Raw genomic sequence first — 19,779 nt, forward strand, 5'->3', positions numbered from 1 at the left:
AGGCATAAGAAAGTATAAATTTTAAATACCAGACGTTTCCTCTCTTTCCATCTCTCTTTCTACCTCTGTGCCTCTGGCATCTCTTTAGACTTCTTTAAGCCAAACTGTCTTGATGCGTCCTTGTTCTATGAAAGAACAGAGAGAAGATTGCAGCGCAAGAGACAGAAGAGCAGAGGAGGAGGAGAGCAGAGAGGGAGAAGTGAACATAAAAGTGCATAGTTTAAAACGATTAGTGACACCTCTGATATCGTACCTGCTAACACAGCATGAGAGAGACACAGGCTCACCAACAATGTGTGTGTCTTGGTGATTTCTGTGTCTTATATGTGGATGTCTGTGAGTGGCAGAAATAATCACACCATGAATTAAATCAGACACACTCAGGTAATGACCATTTACTTAATCTACAACTTCGTCTTTCTTGAAAAGTCGAATGCAGAAATTGGGATCAAGAGATTTTGTTACTGAAAACCTATGAGATGTCAAATTTCTCTTTAGCTGGAAAAGCATGTGTTAAAAACGCAAATTTTTGCACAGTTGAGCAAAACTGATGAAACACCAAAAAAGAAACCAAGAGTGAGCTGGGTAACCTAAAATGCAGAGTTAAGCAGACACATACTTTATCTGGTTCTTGTTCCTGTCTGGCTACAGTATTTGGCTGCATTAATTTGCATTTGGCCCTTTAAAAAACATGAACAACTCAAGATTGACACACACATATATGAGTTTTTAGTGTAAAATTGTGAGCCTTGTGTAATTATTTAGTTTTATCTGTCCGTTTGTTCTGTTTAGAAGAGAATTTATGTTCATAAACCACAACTAATGTTCTGAATCCTAAAAGAGGATTTTCTTTCCCCACACTCTGCGTCTGCATTTGTGCAGTTTGTGTTTTTTTAAGCCATCTTTAGGATAAGATGTCTTCAGCAATCAGTCTTTTTGTCATGAACAGAGAGCATTGTTTGATTGAAGGGTCACTTTATACATCAGACGGCTTGCTCTCATTCCACGCAGTCAACAATGAGGCCACACTGATTTTCTCCTCGTGTTTATTGTCCTTATCTCTGTCATATTCTCATCTTTACTGATGTCAGCTATCACAGACTGAATCAAGATGTTTTTACTGATTTGACAACACGAACACCGTACGAAGATGTTCTGCTGGAAAATTCTATTGACAGAGTGAGGTTAGACAGATACAGTGATTATGTTATGGTGGGTCTTAAGGCACTCTCAACATCCCTTACAGTTGTTGTTTTGTTTTTTCCCCTCTTCTGTTCTTTCCCTCTCACTCTTGACTCTTGTTCTCTTTTTCTTAATCATTTCTTCTTTTTTACTCAACTCCAAGCCGACTTATTCTTTTTTTTTTTTTGATCAAATTTTTATTTTATTTTCATTCAAACACAAAACAAATAATGATGTACAGTCACTGAACATACCGTTACATCAATCCCCCCCACCCCCCACACAGACACAACTATAATATGAAAAAAAAAAAAAAAAAAAAAAAATAATTAATGTGGCTTGAAACAAACAACAATAACAAGAAGAGAAAAACAAAAAAGGGGCTACAGGGACAGTTAATATAGACTTGCTGAGTGATTCACGGTGCTAAGTGAGGTAGATCAGATAAATAACGGACCACAAGGATCAGAGTGAGCCCTTCAATGTTTCAGCTGTAGTGTGCCACAAATTCACATTTGCCTCTTTAGCCCCCAAGCCGACTTATTCTTAGGTGGAGGTGTCATTCATTTAGGATGCAGCGTATTAATCAGATTAAAAACATCAGTATGAAATGAGCATATTCTTATTATAGTATAGTATATTTTGTTTTTGTGTTGTTCTGTCTTGTGGTCTTGTCTTTCCCTATTTCACTATCCATCCTGTTTTCAATACATTATCCATTCTTAATTTCTTGCCCTTATGCCTTGTCCTCCTCACCGTCATTCCTCTCTTCATAGCCCCAGATGGGTTGTCACCTCCAACTTTGGCCAGTGCAACTTATAACAGTCTGAATGTGTCCTGGTCTGCCCCTGCCAATGCAAACGCACCAGGCCCACTCCACTACAGCTTGCAAATGAGGACATCCCCACAGAGGCCTGTAAAAAGGTAAGATAGCAACAAATACACTATAATCCATAAGACAAGTAAACATGTAGACACACTGTTCCTTTGTTTCTTGAAAACATTTGATTCACTGAGTTACAGGTGGCCTATAATAAAAAAACATGAAACGCAGTTCATGAAAGTTGTCAGAGACGGCGACATGTGATTTTGAAATGGCTCTAAGAGAATGACAGGCACCCATAACCCTCTTAGGCACAGATCTACCTAAAACGTATGAATATCCACATATTACATTTACAGTACATTTAGATGGATGCATTATACACCACAGTTAAAAATGTCACATCAGTATGACAGACCATCAGAAAAACAAAGGCAGAATGGACCAGGGGGATGGAGGGGTATCGTTAAAAAGACAAAAAAATCAAAGACAGTGAGGTAGAAAAAATGTGATAGAATAAAAGGAGAGAGTGGGTGTGCATCTGATATGTATTCATTACATGCTTCCTGACAACAAATTGCAATTTAATCCAAGAAGAGGAGGCTCTCATTCTCTGGTAATAAATAAATGACTAGCTACATGTATTATATATCAGACAGCCATGCCCTCCTCCTTCTTCTATGGAAATCTCATTGTTCCCTGATTTATTCATTCATTCATCCCCTCTATCCATCTGATGCTAAATGGTCAACGGTCCCTCGTTTATGACAATATTCCTTTACTTTGTCCTCGATTCATTTGTAAGATTATATGATATGGGATCAGGTCTGTAATGTGGGAATAAAATAAAAAGCTATGAGAATATTGTAAGTCTGGGAAACATGGGCTCTGTTCAATGGTCATTTAAAACTTGCCTTATATGTCGTTGCAGAGTTTAGAGAGAACAAGTTGTAGTACATCAGGCAGACACATGTATTGTACAGGCAACTTTTTCTTTAGATTCTTTTAAAAGATCATCTTGCTTTCCAATTATACTACCTCAGATTAAGTTGCGACTGCATTCTTCCTGAAACTGGTACTGCACGTTTACTGAAATATGCCCATAAATATGTTGTTTTATCATACCAGTAAAAAGTAGGGTTCTATTCTGCATACAAAGTTTTGCAATAAGAACCTACAGTCTGCTAAATTCCCTTATTATCACTTTGTACCATGTAGACATGGCATCAGCTCACCGAAAGATCTGCAACTGCAGAGCACACGCTATGTGGAGCTGTCCAGTGCTGAATCTCCATAAGATAATAAAGTCCCTCCATGAAACCAAATTAGTATCTTCCCCAATGATGACATAAAAAGTAGTTTTGGTTATAGAGTTTGTAATTTTCTAGAAAACAATGTGTCTCATCCTCAACTTCTTGTGCTTATACTTCTTACGTGTCCAATGAAGCACTTTTGTGAATTCTGATTTTCAGCAGAGCTGATGCAGAATGGTGGACAGTGTCTGTTCAGATGACTAGAGCTGGTCAGTCTGAGCAGCCCAGGCTATCTGGAAGAACAGAAGTCTCCTTACCTTCTGTAATTACAGAGAAGGTGTAAATATGCAAAGGATTTATTTCAATTTATTTAAACTCACTGCTGTAAAGTGCCAAAACTAGATCAGCATTTATAAGTGTGTTTATTGACTGCCTCCCTTTAACCACCTGTTAATACAACACATTTAATTTTGACCAGATCCACATATGTCAGTAAATGTATTTTTGTTTGTGTCCATCCACTCCCAGGCTTATGGAAAATGCAACAGACACCTTTTCCTATTATGTGAAGGGTTTGTCACCGTACACGCACTACCTGTTCAGAGTGGTGGTTTCACACACTCATGGACAGACTGCTGGCCCTTGGGCAACCTTGCACACTGCAGAGGACAGTAAGTAATCATATACACAACTGCATACATAAAATTTTACATACTTATCACTCACTGGCTGGTGCAGCTACACACACTCATATCATCAGTCCGGCTTAGTTTTGCTCGTGAATGGACGGTAGGTGACTGGCAGCAGCTGGTTCTCAAAAAAAAAAGTTCAGATAAAACTCAAGGACTCCGGAAGATCTGCTCATTGTAAGGGATGATCAAAGCAAGTAACAAACCAAATTTGGTGTGATAAGCAGAGCACTTTTCCAGTTTTCCTGTGTTGAAAGTGCACAAAGTTAGTTTTAATTTTTGGATGCAAGTCAAAGTGGTCAGTGTGACAGACGGCTCATGTAAAAATGAGAACGGAGGAGGAGATGTGGGTATAGGCACGATTGGGTGAAACACTCTGACAGGATTTGATTTGCATACTGTAAGGTGTGTGTCTGTGTGTGAGTGACCTAGCCAGTGTCATTGTGGGCTAATTGCTGTAATAGAATCATATTAGCCACTGGAACTGCCTCCTCAGTGCAAAGTTATAAATTAATTAGTACCACACTATTATCACATACATTATCATTAAGCAGCTGAGATTTGCATACATTGATACATTTGCATGTTCATACACAGAAATGCCTACCAAATATGTCTACATGAGTGTATGTGTGTATAAATACATACACATGAAAGGCATTTACTCATATAGTTATACATGCACACATCCATTCAGATACACACATATGCAGGTATTTAGGATACATTAAATTACACTTCTGGTGTTTTCTCATTGTAATGCGAAATTGAAATCCCTCCAGTGAACGAACACACACACACACACACAAACAAACACACACGTGTTCTCACACCAAATAACACAGGGGGCTTTCATTACACATTTTTAAACTCAGCAATTGCAAAGTAGACAGTTCTTGTGTTCATGCGTCTTTAAGGAAATGCTAATACAAGAAATTATTATTTTATTACTTTAATGTGAAAACGTACTTTAAAAAAAAAAACACATAAAAAATTGTTTAACAAAAATGCTAAAGATTATGACAAGTGTGGAAGTTTATCATAAATAGGGATCTGAACCTATAATAGGAGACTGCCAGGTGCAGCCAGGTTTGATTTCCTATTTCCAATGTGAAGTTTGTCACCACCATAAAAACCACCATACATTCTCTTCCTAATCTCATTTCCCACAAACTAGAAAAACTGACAACCTTTCGCATTTAATTTGTTCTCATTTGAATGATAGTAGTGTTAAGGGTTTGAATTAAATTAAGTTGTGTCGTTTCAGTGAAATTTTTGTATGCAGAATTCATACATGAAATAAGCACACAGCACCTTACATACACTCAAATTCACACACGCATATACATATAATTCTTAACATAATCATGCGATATGCGAATTAGAACTAAGCACACATGTTAGTTCTTTATAGTGTCTTGGTTTGTTGGGTTTTACAGTATCCCTTTTGGGAGAGATCCTTCTAACCTCATCTGGGTCTGGAAATTGGAGCTGTGGGTTTCCGCTTTGATATACTACTACAGATACTAATGTATGATATAATGTATATTGACATGGACCATTATTAACAATGAGGATCACATCATATGTTTTCTTTTCAATTTATCCATTTTTTCTATAAATTTATACACATATATATATATATATATTTCTTCTTTTGTCACACCCTTTCCTTTCACCAACTCTGTTTTTTCCAACTCACAGAACACAGAATTAGTTTCCCTTCCTTCATATATAGAGGGCAAAAATAAGAGAGGAAATGGGGTGAAAAAGTAAAAGAAAAACGCAGAGAAAAGGGTAAAATAAGGAAATGAGAAAAAAGAGGAAGAGAAGAAAAGAGAAGGCTAATGACAGAACAGAGAAAGAGAGAGACCCACACTCCCTCCTTTCCTTTTTATCATTCCATTAAAGTTTTATATCCATCTTTTTAATGTAATTTGGTCCCTATGAATTCCTGCCGCTGCAGAACAGACAGACGGCTCCTGTGAACATAAACTCTAGCGGTGTTGGACAGCTCCCTTTCCTCTGTCTACTCCCATGTTCACACCAGCTAAGTGATCTAAGAGTGTGTGTGTGTCTGTGGGCATATGTACGTTCTGGGGAGGTGTATGTTACAGAGTGCTGTGAAGAGTATGAATAAAGCTCCACTTGAACCAAATGATCATAGCAAAGCAGTCTTAGAAAGTAACAGTGTGTGTGTGTGTGTGTGTGTGTGTGTGCGAGAGAGAGAGAGAGAGAGAGAGAGAGAGAGAGAGAGAGAGAGAGAGAGAGAGAGAGAGAGAGAGAGAGAGAGAGAGAGAGAGAGAGAGAGAGAGAGAGAGAGAGAGAGAGAACATTAAACAACATTAGAACATTAAAGAAAAATCCCTTTTTAACTAAAGTGAACTTAAAGCATTGTGAGAGAGGAAGTGTAAAGGGGATAAAAAGGTTAGAGGTAATGGCAGAACACAAAGAATTCATGTTATTTAATTAATGAGTAGCTGCATTAATAAAATATTATTCTACCTTTTCACCCTGCATTTTAGTCAGTAAGCATGCCCAGTGAACTAGAGCTGTAAAGTGAGCATAATCCAGTTTTTCCATCCATCCATCCATCCATTATCTTCCGCTTGTCCGGGGGTCGGGTCGCGGGGGAGCAGCTTTAGCAGAGAAACCCAGACGTCCCTGTCCCCGGCCACTTCCTCCAGCTCTTCTGGGGGGACCCCGAGGCGTTCCCAGGCCAGCCGAGAAACATAGTCTCTCCAGCGTGTCCTGGGTCTTCCCCGGGGCCTCTTCCCAGTGGGACGGGCCCGGAACACCTCACCAGGGAGGCGTCCAGGAGGCATCCTAACCAGATGCCCGAGCCACCTCATCTGACTCCTCTCGATGCGGAGGAGCAGCGGTTCTACTCCGAGCCCCTCCCGGATGACCGAGCTTCTCACCCTATCTCTAAGGGAAAGCCCAGACACCCTGCGGAGGAAACTCATTTCGGTCACTACCCACAGCTCGTGACCATAGGTGAGGGTAGGAACATAGATTGACCGGTAAATCGAGAGCCTCGCCTTCTGGCTCAGCTCCTTCTTCACCACGACGGGCCGGTGCAAAGCCCGCATCACTGCAGACGCCGCCCCAATCCATCTGTCAATCTCCTGCTCCATTCGTCCCTCACTCGTGAACAAGACCCCGAGATACTTGAACTCCTCCACTTGGGGAAGGATCTCATGCCCGACCCGGAGAGGGCATTCCACCCTTTTCCGGCCGAGGACCATGGTCTCAGATTTGGAGGTGCTGATTCTCATCCCAGCCGCTTCACACTCGGCTGCGAACCGCTCCAGTGAGAGCTGAAGGTCACGGCCTGACGACGCCAACAGAACCGATTCTGAGGTCGCCAAAACGGACCCCCTCAACGCTCTGGCTGCGCCTAGAAATTCTGTCCATAAAAATTATGAACAGAATCGGTGACAAAGGGCAGCCCTGACAGAGTCCAACCCTCACAGGAAACATGTCCGACTTACTGCCGGCAATGCGGACCAAACTCTGACACCGGTTATACAGAGACCGAACAGCCCATATCAAGGAGTCCGGCACTCCATACTCCCGGAGCACCCCCCACAAGAGTCCCCGAGGGACACGGTCGAACGCCTTCTCCAAGTCCACAAAACACATGTAGACCGGTTGGGCGAACTCCCATGCACCCTCCAGGATCCTGCCGAGGGTATAGAGCTGGTCCACTGTTCCACGGCCAGGACGAAAACCACACTGCATCTCCTGAATCCGAGATTCGACTATCCGGCGGATCCTCCTCTCCAGTACCCCCGAATAGACCTTGCCAGGGAGGCTGAGGAGTGTGATCTCCCTATAGTTGGAACACACCCTCCGGTCCCCCTTTTTAAAGAGGGGGACCACGCCCCTGATCTGCCAGTCCAGAGGCACTGCCCCCGATGTCCACGCGATGCTGCAGAGGCATGTCAACCAAGACAGCCCTAAAACATCCAGAGCCTTGAGGAACTCAGGACGGACCTCATCCACCCCCGGGGCCTGTCGGTACCCATCAGCTGCTTCCAGAGTCCCACTGGCCAAAAAAGGCCCGATAGGACTCCTTCTTCAGCTTGACGGCTTCCCTCACCACTGATGTCCACCAGCGGGTTCGGGGGTTGCCGCCACGACAGGCACCGACCACCTTACGGCCACAGCTCCGGTCGGCCGCCTCAACAATGGAGGCACGGAACATGGCCCATTCGGGCTCAATGTCCCCCACCTCCCCCGGGACATGGCTCTGCCGGAGGTGGGAGTTGAAACTCCTCCTTACAGGGGATTCCGCCAGCCGTTCCCAACAGACCCTCACAATACGTTTGGGCCTGCCAGGTCTGACCGGCTTCCTCCCCCACCAGCGGAGCCAACTCACCACCAGGTGGTGATCAGTTGACAGCTCCGCCCCTCTCTTCACCCGAGTGTCCAGAACATACGGCCGCAAGTCCGACGATACGACCGCAGCTCGATGAGTCCAGATCAATATGTAAAAATGGAGAGCAGAAATTAACTCCATAGCAAAGCATTTTTACTTTAAAAGAACATCATGTTGACTGAAAACATTTATATTTTCTTTTTAAACACTTTTCACATACCTCAACAAAGCTGAGAGCACTCAAAAGTCAAAAGCCATAGTCAAGGGAATAAAAAACGAGTATAGATGATACAGTCAGATCCCATAATCACACAAACAGTTCCTCAATGTAATTCCTCTCATGGGTCCATTGTTCCTGCAGCAGCAGTTGGCGGTGATGGCTAAAATCTGTTTCTCAGGTGTGCCATGTGAATTTGGTAATCCTGACAAGTGGTAGTCACACACGGCTGTCCTGGCTGAGCTCAGTCTGTAACAGTTCCAGCTTTTACGGGTTTTTTGTTGATGCACAATTGTCGAATGATGAGCATTCATTCACCTGGTTGCAGTATGTTTTTACTCTGCTTAGGCCGGCCTGGAGCAGACTGGTTGCGCCGTTCCTCTGTGAAAAAGATTCAATTCTGTGGTCCTTTTGTAGCACAATATTTTGAAGTGACCAAAGGGTTTGTTAACTCACTCAGGGAGTGTTCTGCGCTGCTCTAACTTGCATCAAAATCATGATTGTTCTCTGTCGCAAGTCAGTGAAGTGAAATGATATAAATTACTATACATTTCTTGGACTTTTTACATAGTGAACAAGAAATAAAATGAAAAAAAGTGAGAGTAGTGCGTTTTGAAATTCTTTTTAGGAACATTTTCCTTTAACAGTGTAATATCCCTGTCACTGTGAGTCACTGCCTGATGTGAGTGGCACATGCACAAAATGTGAGCCGCATAGGCGCCATCGTGAAATAATCCTCCCCAATTCCTTAGACACAGAAAACCCTCTGTGTTGTTGCTACATGATGTAATGAAACCCTTCTGTTGCTTATAACTGTTGTGAGTACATTGAGTACAGTCAATGTAAACTGACAAGTTGAATTTCCTCATTTTAGTTAAAAAGATCGTTTTCAACCTTTTTTCCAACTCTTTTAATCATACATGTATATATCTCAGAAGGTGACGTTCTTAAAAGTTGAATGAATTATTCCAAATCATCAGCAACTGAAATGGGTACTGACGTTTTCGATTAATATTTCAAATGTAACATGAGGGCTGCGGTTACTTAAAGGCTAATGCACATAATGTAGTCGTGATGTTCTGGATCCAGATCAAACTTGACCTTGGTTATGCCTCGTCCTCTTTCTCGCTGCCTCTTCATTGAACCCGATAACGCTACAATGACTTTAAATAATCTGTACCAAAACAAAGATACAAAATGCAATGTAAATTCTCTCTATATTACATGTCACTTTTTGACACCATGTTGTAACCATTTTGATAACAGTAAAGCTCAGCATTTTTACGATATACATACGTGGATCGACGACATACAGGTGCATCGCAATAAATTAGAATATCAATAAAAAGTTAATTCATTTCAGTAATGCAATTCAAAAAGTGAAACTCATATATTATATAGATTCATTGCACACAGTGACATACTTTGAGCATTTATTTCTTTTCATTTTGGTGATTATGGCTTAAAGCTAATGAAAACACAAAATTCAGTGTTTCAGAAAACTAGAATATAGTGAAAAACGTCCTCCTTATGATTCAGAGGAGCCTCAGCTCACCTTCAAAAGCCCCGTCACCTACATACACACAAGCCCACAAAGACACACACAAGCTTGCATGGGACCCCGTGCAAGGCTAAAAATAATACCCTTCCTCTTCTCATTCGGATGGATGCGTGTATACACACTTGAATATACATAGACTGACAGTTGCCTACACACATATGCACAAAGATGTATAAGACGCAAACTCACAAGCATACAATCACACAACCACACACACACACACACTATTCTTCCACACCCCCTCCCCCTCTCCAAGTCCTTGTCACTTGATTGTGTTATTACTATGCTAACCAAATCCTTATAAATGTGATTTAAGGCTTGGCGGCCCTGCATTCCTGTTTTAGCCTTCTGCTACTGTGTTTTACTGGAGAGAGGAGGAGTAAAGAAGGGGAGGTGCAGAAGGAGGGATGAAGGGAGAGGGGAATGAAAGAGAGAGAGCGAGAGAAAAACATTGGGAGGGAAGGAACTGGAAAAAGGGTAAGTGGGAAGCTTTTGGAAAGGGTAGGATGAGAGATCGGAAAACAGAAGGAGTGCCGGAGGAAAAGAGGTGGAGAGATACGCAGCCAGAAAACTAGACGGAGAAGTGTTGCTACGCAGTCCCTCGACACTCGTTCCATCCTGTCCAGAGAGCAATAAAGCGCCAGTTACCAAAAAAAAGGACAAAAAAAAAAGCATCACCTGCATTTTAAATGAAAATTTCAATTGAAAAACTTAACAGCCCTTCAAATTGCAGAATTTTACACGCGCCAGTAAAGCCTAAATAACACTCAACACTTAGAGGGGAGGAGGGTGGGTGAGTAGGAGGAGGAGGAGGGGTAGAGAGGGGATGAGGGAGGAATGGGGGTAACAGTGGGGGTTATGTTGTTTGGTTGATAGGAACTGGATCAAGGTGACTGACTGGACTGTCTTGTTTACAAAATGATGAGCAGTCTAGGACTCTTTGTCTACATTTCTGTGCTTGACTCTTAAATCTTTACACTTCTACTGAACTGGACATCTTAAACAGATGACACAAAAAAAGTGTCTAATTAAACGGTCAACAAACGGGTAGGTAGAGACCCCAACCCTCCTCTGGCAGAAGAAAGTGTGCTGTGGTGCACAGCGACATGCACATAGGCATACAGGGACATGGGCTCCTTGGTTATTCGTGGGGTTCAGTGGACCTTTGGTGGTAATTGAATCAGTGTGAGTGCTGAGTAGAGCTAGCATAAAAACCTGTTAACCCAAAAGGTCAACTTTCTGCATTGTTTATTTAGCAGGGAGACCAGAGAGAGAGAGAGAGAGAGAGAGAGGAGAAGAGGCCCCCGACACACAAAGCACAAATGGGGGATAGAGAAGGAAGAAAATGAGAGAGGTGATAGGAGAGAGGGGGAGGGAGGGAAGGAAGGAAGGAAGGATGTGGTCAGAGAAAGAGCAGAAGGAAGGGTAAGACTGAAGGAGAGATGAAGCCGTTGGTGGAACCATTTGTGATCTGTAAAAATCAGCCGAGCTTTACATCACCATTTTTTATATTGTTGTTTATTTGTGTGGGAGATTGAACATGTGTGCGTGTGAGACAGAGGAAGAGAGAATGGCTGCCATCTTATTCCAAATCTTTATTTGCCTTTGTCCCCTTCTGGCTGGACATTATATTATGTGTGCAGACATGGTCACTCTCTTTGGCAGTTTTTTCTTTTTGAGCCATTTGATTTATCATCAAATAAATTACATGGATAATATTGAATAGTCATGTATCTTAATTTGCTAGCAGAGATTTTTTGGAAATATTCAACTTTCTGAAATGGTTTCCCTTCTTTCTTTGCTTTACCAAAGTTGTGTACTTTGGCTAAGCAAATCACGCAATCACTCCTGAAAAAAGTGCTTGGTTTGTATATAACCAAACTCAAGTCTTAACATACTTTGATACTTTCTCAAAAGGGGCATGCTCAAATGTGAATTAAGAATCGGGAAAGACATATCTACTGTTAAAAGTTAAAAGACTAAAAGATATCTTAAACCTTTAGAAGAACTGGGACATCTGAGGCCAATTACTGGGCATTAGCTGGCCTCTCACTCTGTGGGAAGTAAGGCCTATCAATCAATAGCTAGTGTGCAAAATGTGCACACACTGTACTTACACAGCTGCTGTCCCCTGTGCATGCATGCTGACTTACACATAAACATGCTTGCACACTTAATCTCTGATACACTTATGCACACATACTCTCTACTGCTCATCTTCTTTCCCTCTCACCCTTTCTGTCTCTCCTTTACACACACACCGCCATCTGGGAAAGCCGTTAGCGGTTAGCGGTAGCACTTAGCGACGCAGCACGCTCCCTCAGTCCGCTCAGTCACCTTGATCTGCTTGCCCTTCACACAGCACCATTACTGCTATACTGCATCGCTGTGGGTGTGGGCAAGTGAGTTAGCGCTTGCGTTAGGAAGAGTATGTGTCTGTGTGTGTGTCCATTATAGGGCGCTACAGTGGGATGTAAATGCAGAGGGAGGAGGGGGGGAAGCGGCATTACCTTCAAATGAGCTACCGTAAAGTGAAATATCCTTCTGACTGGTTTTGTGTGGGTTCTTATCCTTGCCTGGACTTGTGTAAGTCATGTGACTGTGTGTTTGCCTGTGGCTCTCTGACGTGCATCTCTGCATATTTTTAAAGGGATCATTTTTCCTTCAGAATGGAATAATTTAAGACACTGTCCCATGTGATGAAAATTGCAGTGAACATAAACACAAATGGGACCCAAGCAAGAAATCGATTAGCTCTCTGAGACGCTAAGCGCAGTTTCACTAAAAGTTTTGTTTCTGTTTTTCTTATAGATGTTTGATTTAAATGAACTCCACCAAACTTGAAATATATATTCTATATATAAATTGATGAGTTCATACATTGGGTTCACTGAGATTGTTTGTGTCCTGTTATAACAGAGGAATGGACTCTTCAAGATCTTAAATGTTCCCTTAAGTCCTTCACAAAGTTGTTTACAGCAGATCTTTTAAATCCTGTAAATTCAGAGGTGGAACTTCTGTTGATCAGACTTCTCTCAGCACATCCTCAATCACTTTTATGCAGGTTCTTGCTTTGTCCCTCCTCAGATCGCTTTCCGTAGATACTCAGCTCTGCTGGCCAGAAGCACCTGCCAAGTCTTACTGTTAAATTGATACTAAAATCCAGTTATATGACCATAACAAGCCTTTACTCTTATCCTTTTCTTCCACAACCAACACAAGAACTGACTGGCCCTACTCATGCCGTACTTATCTCAGACCTTTACATACATTAAGATAATCCCTGTGTGCCTTAATTGTGAATGGTCATGTATTGGCTCATTTGTGAATATTAATTATCCTTCCTTCGCTTCTGCTAAAATCACGGATCATCCAAGTATGTCTGTATGCATGTGAATGCCATGTGCTTGTGTTTGGAAAAGTCAGTACTAAGTTGTGCTACAATGTTTCTCATAGTCCAATGAGCCTACACTTCACCTTGTGGAAACATGCTCTTGCATGATTTACATTCTGTCACAAGTGCTGCAAAATCCATAAATACAATGTGAGTTTCCTCAGGGGAAGAAAATGAGGAAGAGAATATCCATGTTAATCCTTTGGATAATGGTATCAAAATCACTTTGTCCTTCTGATGTCATTCTTGATTTTACTAGTCACATAATTCTTTAGAATGAATATCCATCCTCACTTTTCTCTCACTCTTCTATAAGCTTTTTGGCTTTTTCTTTTTCTCCCCGTATGTCATCTGTTATTCTCCTCTCTCCACAGGTCCAGGACCAGTAGACACTCTAACTGTAGTGGGGCTTCATTCTCGCAGTCTATCTGTTACCTGGGTTCCTCCTACACACCCAAATGGAATTATTACAAATTATACCCTCTATCTTCACCCTGGCTTCATCAATTCCTTAGATTACAAACCTAGTCCAATCGCCAGCACCAGCCTGCCCCTTAGCCCCAGCTTAGGTCCTAACCTAAGCCTGCTGCCCAGTATAGAGGGAGTACATCATAACTCAGGTTCCAACCTTAGGGCATCATCTAATCTTACCACCCCTCAGGGCTCAAGCCACATCTCCATGTCTCCTATCAGCATAGGCTCTAATAATGGCTCAAGCACAATTCAAGACACTACACACACACTCCATAACCATTTCTCCACCTTGAGGCATGATATTATAGTAGGCAATCAGACTGATTCCACCCATGGAAGCAGTATTAGCCAAGACCCCAGCACCATGACATTCCTCCCTGCTGAACTCAATACCACCAGTGCCAGTTCCAGCTTCTCAATGTCAAACCCAGCGCACAATGCAAGCAGCTATCATTTTGATAATTTTTTAAAACAAGACTCTGTCGTCAGCCCCATCCCCGGTTCTATTAGTGCAGCTTCAAGATCAACGCCTTGGTCAGTCACTGTTCCTGGGAATACCACCAGCTACACTTTCCTCAACCTACTTCCAGATCAGATGTACAGCCTTCAGGTACCAAATTTTAGTACAGTGGAAAATAACAGCTTCAAGATTGCATTAAAATGGAAGGCGGTACATTATCATGCTAAAAAATAAGATGATATCAATTACATGAATGAATGAATGCTTAGGAGTTTAACTGAAATGTTAAAGACTTATTAGGTCATTGAAGGTGCCGAATATTGATTTCAAAATATAGATTTTATATGGATTGAATGCTGTTGTCACTATAAACTTGTGATTTACACCTCATAACCCTGGATTTCTGACATTGACAAAGCTGCTCTCTTACATCCAGGTGGAAGCGTGCACCAGCGTGGGTTGTTCTGTATCTGGGGTTTCTCAGCATTTTCGTACCCTCCCAGCTCCTCCTGAAGGGGTTCCTGCACCTCACCTCTACTCTGACACTCCCACATCTGTTCTCTTATCTTGGGGTTCACCAACGAGAAGCAATGGACCACTGGAACGGTGAGAGACGATCACATACACTTCAATTCCCCTTTCACATTTCATTCTGTATTTAAATGCGTAATTTCAATCGTATTTTACCTTGTGCTGGCTGTAGTTGGCTGATAGAGCGTAGAGTTGCTGGGACCAAAGAAATCTCCACAGTGGGTCATCTCCCACCAGATCCGCCCCCTCTTTCTTTCCTGGACTCCTCGTCAGCTCTCAGTCCCTGGACTAGCTACGAGTATCGACTTGTACTAATTAATCAGGCTGGAAATGCTACAGGTAAGGCTGTAATAGCAAGCATCGCTAAATCAAAGTGAGAGCGATGTGTCGAGTGCAGACTTCAGTAAAGTCATAGAAAAAGGATCTTTAATAACGTCTTGTTACATACTTGCAGGGTCCTGGGCCAGCGTCACTACTAGGCCTTCTCGACCAGCTGGTCTCAGTCCACCAAGGGTGAAGGTCTTGGGACCAGAGTCACTTCAAGTAAGAATATTATTTTTGTTGTTAATTGTTTGTTTGAATTATTTTTCTTTTACATATTCTTTGTGGGTTCTATAAAATATTCTTGGATCTGTTATTAAATCAAACAAAATGTATTTGAAGCACAGTGTCGTTATCTAAATCATGTTCTTACACTGAATGTAATCTCTCCCAAAACATCTAACCAAATCACAGAATGAACTCTTAAGAGTTTACGAAATGTTTACATACATTCCTTTAAAGGGAAAAAATAAAGTTCAGCTTCATTGAGAATCTCCTCAGTCACTTTGGGTTTGACAGGGTAGATGACACAACGCAATGTCACACGGATTCTTCTGTCTTTCCCTTTTCGGATTTAATGAGAGAGAAACGCACTCGACTCAAGGTCCCCTTCAGAAATGGGAGGGGCTGTGACCCTATCTTAGGCAGCTTCCTTCCTGTCGGCCATTTTGAAGGACTGACCAGAGTTGAATTCCACCAGTGGCTAATCTCACATCAAGGCCTATCAATGAAAGCCACTGAAACAATATTGTATGCATGCGCACACAAAGAGATGCGCACACACTTGCACTTACAGCCCTGCACTAATGCTAACTGCAGAAAAATGCTAATGCCTGTCATCATTTCAGAACCGCCCCTGTCATCTCTGCAGCAGCACAGCTTTAGGGGTGACAGGTCCAAGACGGAAACTGTTCCTTCCTGGTTGTTGCTAATTGGACAGGCAGGCAGGCTGCTTCCTGGTTATCAATTGACCTTGACAACACAGTGGAAGATTCAGAGTATCTTCTTTCATTCTCTACATGTGATTCCTTTCCTCTCCTTCAAGGCATATTTCCTGTTTCTCATGAAGAAATCTCTCTTAGCTGGTATACTGTTGTCAGGCTATCGAGGCACAGATAAAGTCTCCTCTGTTGGTATCTATTGGATTTCTGATGATGACAAACCATTTTCTTTTGACTTTTATGCAAGTTATGTATCGGACTTTAAAGAAAAAAAGATAATGATGTAAAAAAACAGAAAGTATAAGGTGTGCCATGCTGTGGGATGCTTTGCTGTCTCTGGTTCTATAGACAGTAAATGTATAGAATGTATTGAATTATTAAGTCAGAACTCAGAAGTTTAGCAGACCACTGATGGAAAATTAGGTCTGAGGTAAAGGTTGTTGATCTTTCAGAGGGTTATCAGTCTGTTGACACATCCCACAGCACAAAAAAAAATGGATGCAGGGAAATGACAGTCTTCTGAATTGAACACCACTGAGTTCTGACCTAAACTGCTTTTAAAAACCTTTAGAGTGAACTAAAATCTGTTATTTCAAACAGTACTCTTTCTAACTTTAAAGAGGTTGAATACATAGGAAATGTGGCAGGAGCTACCGGCAAGAATTGACTCATTTCTTATTGACACACAATTTACCTTTCCTACAATCGTTTGCATTTGCCAGTTGTTAGTTGTGGCAAAGGAATCTTGGTGTTTTCTTAATGAAGCCATCGATTTGATATGGTCTTTTCCAGATCTGTGAGCTTTAATCATGGATAATTTAAATTTTAAAAAAAAATCAAAAGAAAACAATCCAGACTCCAAAACGTGAGTTTGTTTGCAACATCTTAAATTTACCAGTAAGTCAGTGCACTGTAGATCTGTGTTGTTAGTAATAGAGTTGACTGAGTTTTCACTGAACATAATGCATAGATGCACATACACACAGTGTTCTCACACAATATTTTTTTATCACTCCTAACTTTATCATATGTCTCCTTCTCTCACTTATCCTGACTATAAGTCATACTATACTCACACACATACTGTACTGGCCTTAGCCTCAGTGCTCTGTGTCAGGGTCTCTGCTGTCTTTACCATCACCAGATTACATCAAGCTATTCAATCTGTAAATGACTTCCACCACAGAGCACACCCAACACGCACTTTGGGAAATGAGCTACCTAACTCAAAATGACCCTACCCAGTTGTGGTTTATTTGTGTGTGTGTGTGCACCTTGTGTTGTGCTTGTGTTGGTGTAGTCCAGGTCTTACTCATGTGTATGCATGTGTGTGCGTGTCCTGTATCACCTCACCATGTCACTTGTTAAATTAATATCAAGGTTGCTTGAGAAATAATTAGTCTTGACGTTCATTCATAATACTCCCCTCAAGATTGACCACTTAATCACTTAAACTTGTAAGTATCAACAAGCTCTCTGCTCACTGACATTTTGTTTCCACAAGTGTGTGTGCATCTTTGTGTGTTTGTTTGTGTGTGCGCGCGCTATAAAATGTTGTGACTTTATTCAATGAGGAAAAGGTCTCTGTGTTTACTGTATATGTGTGCGATACCATGTATGTGTGCACCAGTTGCCCTCATCCACACTCTGAAATGCTGACAGACTGAACTGTTTCCAAATCAGATGCAGCGCTCTACGGCGGCAAGCTTTTGTTTTTGCATGCAGCAATTCCATTATCAGCCGCTTTCATTATTTTAGCATGCTGTGTGTGTGTGTGTGTGTGTGTGTGTGTGTGTGTGTGTGTGTGTGTGTGTGCGCGTGTGTGCGTATGCGTGTTTTTGTGTGTGTGCCCTGTTTTAAATGTGATGAAAGGAATCTTCTGCTCAAGTCAAAGTCAGGTTATCTTTCCCCACAAGACAAACACGCACACACACACAGTGACCATCAAAATATTGTTCTTTCACATTCCCAAGTGACTGGTGCCACTCAAAGCTGACAGCAGATGTGTTCACACTCTGATATACATATGTATTTGTGTGCACACGATGCAATCTCTGCATTCACATGCATATGCACTACTGTATGCTGGGGTTTTCTATAGTCTATCCATCTGCCATCTTTTTTCTGTCCTGATGATGATAAAAAATGTAAAAAGCGATTCATCTAGGACAGTGGGACAGTTAGAGTGAGATTTATTTTGGCTGTACATTTGACATTCATTTGAATGCTGTATTTTAAATGAGAAACCCAAAACTTAAATCTAAAATGTTTATGTTTACAGGTCACGTGGTCACCTCCTCTGATTCCCAATGGAGACATTCATGGATATGAAATCCGCCTCCCAGAACCCCGACTCTCCCACGACACTGGGAATATATCTGAGCTCAACGTCACCGTCAGAAACCTTGTTCCATACACAAACTACAGTGTCACAGTGTTGGCTTGCTCAAAAGGTGGTGGAAATGTTGGGGGATGCACAGAAAGTCTTCCAACTCCTGCTGCCACATTACCCACAAGCCCTGAAGGCCTTGCACCTCTCTCAATAGTGGCAGTCAGTGAGTCTTTACTGGTCATATCCTGGCAACCACCAAGCAGGCCCAATGGACCTAATGTCAGGTGAAATTTTTAGCACACAACAGTTCATGCTAAAATGTGTCTCTGACTTGCCATGAACAGTAAAGTTACCATGTGCCAGTGTTTATTGTCATGATTTTTAAATATTCATACAATTCCAATTAAATAGTGTTAAACAGAAGTATTGGGTTTTAGACAGAATTGTTTAGTTTCATTGAATTTGAAAAATTGGTAACGATACATGTCAAAAAGTATTTTTCCCAACTGTAGAAATTGAAAAATTGTTCGGAAGATCATTGGACAAGTTATCTGTCTGTTTAACCAATCAAATCAATGAAGCAGTCCCATAGAAACTAGACTGTAAATTAAACTCTTCTTTTTTTTTCAGTAGAAAAACAAAAACATCTTTTTGACTGATCAAATCTTCCAGTTTCTCTCTCGGGGCTTCCTTCAATTAGGAAATACTCTCCAGATTTGATTAAACTGATTCTGTATCACTAAGTATGCTAACATTGCGATTAGTCACCAATGTTGAGTTATGTCACACCTGAAACCAACCCATACCTGCCAGTATAAGATTCTGAAGGGTCCGACAAAAAAGTGCCTTGGCCACAAATGCATACATTGAGCCTGGCTAGATCGATTCTGTTGTGTCTGTGATTTCACAATTGTGCAAGAATCCTGCTGTGAGTTTTCTGTCCAGAGTTCACTGTCTCATCAAACAATATGCCAGAGCACTTCATTATAAAACTTTATTATTTCTAACTCTTGGTTTCAGAATTTTGCCAATAATCTAGCCAATAAACAAATAGCATCTTTTGTTCTGTGATAACTGTAGGACAAACAGTACGTTTACAAGTGAGTGAAAGAAAGTGCATAAAGCTCTGCACAAGCGGATTCTGTGTCAGTGTAACTTTACTCTGTGTCTTAACTTTACATAATCTGAAAGTTTACAAACCAGACAAACACGACCAA

At 41.5% G+C, this 19,779-nt stretch overlaps 1 protein-coding gene across 1 annotated transcript in view; it reads left to right on the forward strand.

The window, feature by feature from the left end:
* The window catches only part of ush2a (Usher syndrome 2A (autosomal recessive, mild)), a 222,274-nt gene that overhangs the window by 120,590 nt on the left and 81,905 nt on the right, over positions 1-19,779 (forward strand). Inside the window, exons 47-53 of the mRNA XM_075463126.1 lie at positions 1,959-2,106; positions 3,787-3,929; positions 13,878-14,587; positions 14,874-15,043; positions 15,141-15,307; positions 15,423-15,511; positions 18,512-18,846. Of these exons, the coding sequence (XP_075319241.1) occupies positions 1,959-2,106; positions 3,787-3,929; positions 13,878-14,587; positions 14,874-15,043; positions 15,141-15,307; positions 15,423-15,511; positions 18,512-18,846 (1,762 nt within the window). The remainder of the gene's footprint in view (positions 1-1,958; positions 2,107-3,786; positions 3,930-13,877; positions 14,588-14,873; positions 15,044-15,140; positions 15,308-15,422; positions 15,512-18,511; positions 18,847-19,779) is intronic.

The sequence above is a fragment of the Odontesthes bonariensis genome, chromosome 1 (assembly GCF_027942865.1).
Source record: "Odontesthes bonariensis isolate fOdoBon6 chromosome 1, fOdoBon6.hap1, whole genome shotgun sequence".
Lineage (NCBI taxonomy): Eukaryota > Metazoa > Chordata > Actinopteri > Atheriniformes > Atherinopsidae > Odontesthes > Odontesthes bonariensis.